This window comes from Vombatus ursinus, unplaced genomic scaffold (genome assembly GCF_900497805.2).
Source record: "Vombatus ursinus unplaced genomic scaffold, bare-nosed wombat genome assembly UNPS02014768.1, whole genome shotgun sequence".
Taxonomy (NCBI): domain Eukaryota; kingdom Metazoa; phylum Chordata; class Mammalia; order Diprotodontia; family Vombatidae; genus Vombatus; species Vombatus ursinus.
The window spans coordinates 32928317-32932028 of record NW_020954546.1 but is presented as its reverse complement, the minus strand read 5'-3'; the positions used below and the strand labels follow the sequence as shown (position 1 = coordinate 32932028).

The 3712-nt window shown below is 45.7% G+C and overlaps 1 protein-coding gene across 2 annotated transcripts in view; it reads right to left on the bottom strand.

Moving 5' to 3' along the window:
• LOC114043377 (ras-like protein family member 10B) overlaps window positions 1-3712 on the bottom strand; it is a 12764-nt gene that overhangs the window by 3623 nt on the left and 5429 nt on the right. For both annotated transcript variants that reach the window (XM_027862480.1, XM_027862479.1), the window contains exon 3: window positions 67-191. In XM_027862480.1, coding sequence (XP_027718281.1) covers window positions 67-191 — 125 coding nt within the window. The remainder of the gene's footprint in view (window positions 1-66; window positions 192-3712) is intronic.

The window sequence follows — 3712 nt, the reverse complement described above, 5'->3', positions numbered from 1 at the left end:
GTGTGTGTGTGTGTGTGTGTGTGTGTGTGTGTGTGTGTGTGTGTGTGGAGGGGGAGTGTCTCTCACCTCGTCTCCAGGATCTGCTGGCGGATGGTCTTTACGTATTCGAAACTGTCAAAGCAGCAGATGTCGTAGACCAAGATGTAGGCATGGACACTCCGGAGCCCCCTGCAGCAGGCATCTGCCCACTCCTATAATGGCCCCACACCCCCAGGGCCATCATGAGAGTAGACAGTGAATCTCTTCATTCTCCATCCCCCGTGTTCCCTTTATTTATTGATAAGGATACCTGCCCCTGAGCCAAGCAGGATGGCCCATCCCCAAGCTATGAGTTTAGGCTACTGCTGCTTCTCCCAATCTCCCCTGGAAAAGGAAGGCTCCATCCCCGAAGACACTGTCTTTAGAGAGAGCCTAGACCTGGCCACCAATAAAGCTGAGACTTGGCAAGGACAGTAGTGTAAATGCAATGGAAGAATCTCTAAAACCTCTTCCTCCCAGTTCTATATTGGTGAGTTTATGGACCCCAAACCAGGAGTCAGGAGACTTGGATTCACAGAATCGCAGGATTTAAAGCTGGAAGAGATGTGAGAGATCATCTAGGCCCACTTTCACATTTTACTCAATGATGTTGTTGTTCAGTCATGTTCAACTCTCTGTGACCTCATTTGGGGTTTTCCTGGCAAAGATACTGGAGTGGTTTGCCATTTCCTTCTCCAGCTTATTTGACAGATGAGGAAACTGAGGCAGATGGATGCAGTGACTTGCCCAGGGTCACACAGCTAATAAGTGTCTGAGGCTGGATTTGAACTCAGGTCTTCCTGACTTCAGGCTCAGCATTTTATCCACCATGCCACATAGATGCTCCAATACTAAATATTCAAATACTGATAGATATGATCATCTATTTTGATCCTCTAGCCCTTCAACAATGCAGACTGAAATTCATCTATACCTGCCTATACTATGGGACTTTATTTATGTCCATCCTTCAACAAAAAGGATGACTCAAAGTGCTGATGTCCTCCCTCTATTTCTCTGGACATTAAGAAGTTACCAATGGAGCACTGTATATATCCACCTCTTGTCTCCTTCCCTCAACATTTTTCCTCTTTCTAATCTACAATTGCTTAATAACTTTTATTCTTATTCATATTTGAAGTTCCAAAGTGTGTATATTGTTGCAGCCTGATCACCCCCACCATCCTTCATTGTACCAGTGAGAAAGTTTGAAGGTCCAGAGAAAATAAATGATTTGCTCATTGTATGACTAGTACATGGAAGGGTAGAGATTTGAGTTCAGATTTGATTCCAAGTCCATTGCTCTTTCCCAACACAAACCGTCTCATTTTCTTGTCCAGTTCTGCTGCTGTGTGAGCTTGGGCAAATCACTTTCCTCTCTAGCCTCACTTTCCTCCTCTGTAAAATTAGGAGGTTGGGCTGGATGAGCCATAACTTCAATTCCAGTCTTTATGTATTAATATAAATCACTTTTCAGTCAATTTCCCTGGCTTCCCATCCCAAAAGCACAGTAAGAATCACTTGCTGTCCGTGGTCCTGAAATCAAGTTTTCCTGGTACCCAAAATCACGAATCTCACTTTTTCATCCCTTGCTGCAACCCTAATATTGGCCCTGGTGCTCCAGATTTCAACCCGACGACCCTGGGATGTTGGGAGGGATGACAGACATATTGTTATGCCTGGAGGTGGTGACAAAGCAGCAGAGAGGAGTGGTAAAGCTGGAAGAATTCTAGAATGCTGTAGAGGGCTAAAGTAGGTGTAAGGAAGACCCTGGGATAACCCCTGGGGATAAAGCTTAAGGAGTGTTACCTAGAGGAAAGATTAATGGGTGAATACATTAAGATGAATGGATCCCTGTAAAAGGCTGATTGGATTAAATAGCAAATCCATTAATAGATTAATTAACTAATTACTCGGTAAAGACAGATGGATTTGCTGATGTAGTTTGGTGGACAGAGCCTTGGGAAGGGGATGAGCTCACTGCAGAAGGTCTTAAAAGATGAGGTTATGAAGCAAAAAGCAGGTCTATAGGCTTCTTAAAGGGATCATCAATACCACAGGCTACTGTGTGTAGGAGGAAGTGGGGATACTTCTCTTGGTCACTTTTTGTGAAATTAGCCAGAAATTGGTGTGAGAAAAGTAGAGAAGACAAAGGACTATCTTGAAATTTGTTCTTCATCTCAGTTAAGGAAAGGACGAAGGTTTACTTTGCATTGGTTGTGGCAGGGATGGGGGGCTTTCAGAAAAATACACCCAACTTGAAATCAGGGTGAGATGTGAAGTACTTATTTCAGGCCACATCTAAACCTTGAGGCAGCTGTTCACTCTTCCTAGGCTGGATTAAGTTTCAGTGACCCAGAAGATTTTCAGGGATGGAGGAGGGTGGCAAAATGGAATGTGGCAAAATGACCCCAGTGAAATTCAGCCTGGGGAGCCAATCACACTTTTATGTGAGTTTATCCCCATCCCAGCCCTGCTGAGGCAAAAAAATCCTGGGGGTAGACCCAGACCCCCATTCGCCATAAATATAATCAGAAATTTCAGGCTGGAAGGGACATTGGGTTCCATGTAGTTCCATCTCTGAAGGTCACAGAGGGGTTCCAGACCCTATTCTCTGATTCCAAATCCAATGGTCTTTCCACTGCTCCTTGATACCTCTCCCATCCCCTCTTTGCTCTCACTCCCTGGGAGAGGAAGCAGCTGCCTGCCTTCCAGGGTGACAGCTCCACTTCTCCCTTGACTCTAGCTGCCTCCCTTGCCGGGGCCTTCCAGGCTTATTCCCACCCACCTCTCCCCAGGGGCGCCTCAGGGGAGAAGAGGAGGAGAAAACTTCTGTAGCCTCTTGATTGGCTAGGCTCTCCCCTCATGCCTCCCCCTTCCAGTAAAAACTAAAATGAGGGGCATAGAAGAAGAGATGGAAATCCCCGAGGAAGGTGATTTTCTTCAAACCCAATCCCTGTAGATGCCTCCAGTATTTATTTAGAGATTGCTCTGGGGTTGTGTTAGTATAAAAATAATGCTATGAGAGTGGGAGGCAAATAGGCAACCCAAGCTGGGCTTTGGGACCACTTACGACCTGCAAGGGAGACATGCTGGATTTCCCTGTCTTTGCTACTGGTTCCATTAGTTCACTGGCACTGTCTCTAAGTTGCCTAACCTCCCTGGCTTCCCTGCCTGTGGGAGGGAAGCCATTGGGAGAGGACTAAGTGAGGCCCCATCTTAGGCAATTCAGATCCAGAAGGTAACTCAGACATTACTCCAACCACATTTTACAGATGATGAACCTAAGGCCCAGGAAGTTTAAATGGCTTGCCCAATGTTCACAGATACTATCAGTGGTGAGATTTGAACCCAGGTGCTTAACCTCTAAGGTCACTTTCCGCTTTACCATGCTGCCTTTGAAAACAGATATTCTTGGGGCAGCTAGGTGGCACAGTGGATAGAGCACTGGCCCTAGATTCAGGAGGACCTGAATTCAAATGTGACTTCAGACACATAACACTTACTAGCTGTGTGACCCTGGGTAAGTCACTTAATCCCATTGCCTAACCAAAAAAAAAAAAGAGAGAGAAAGAAAACAGATATTCTTATCATTGGCTTGGACCTCCCTTGGCAGGGCTACTCTAATGGAGGAAAAAGCAGGTTTTAAACAGGAGAGAGAGAGAGAGAGAGAGAGAGAGAGAGAGAGAGAGAG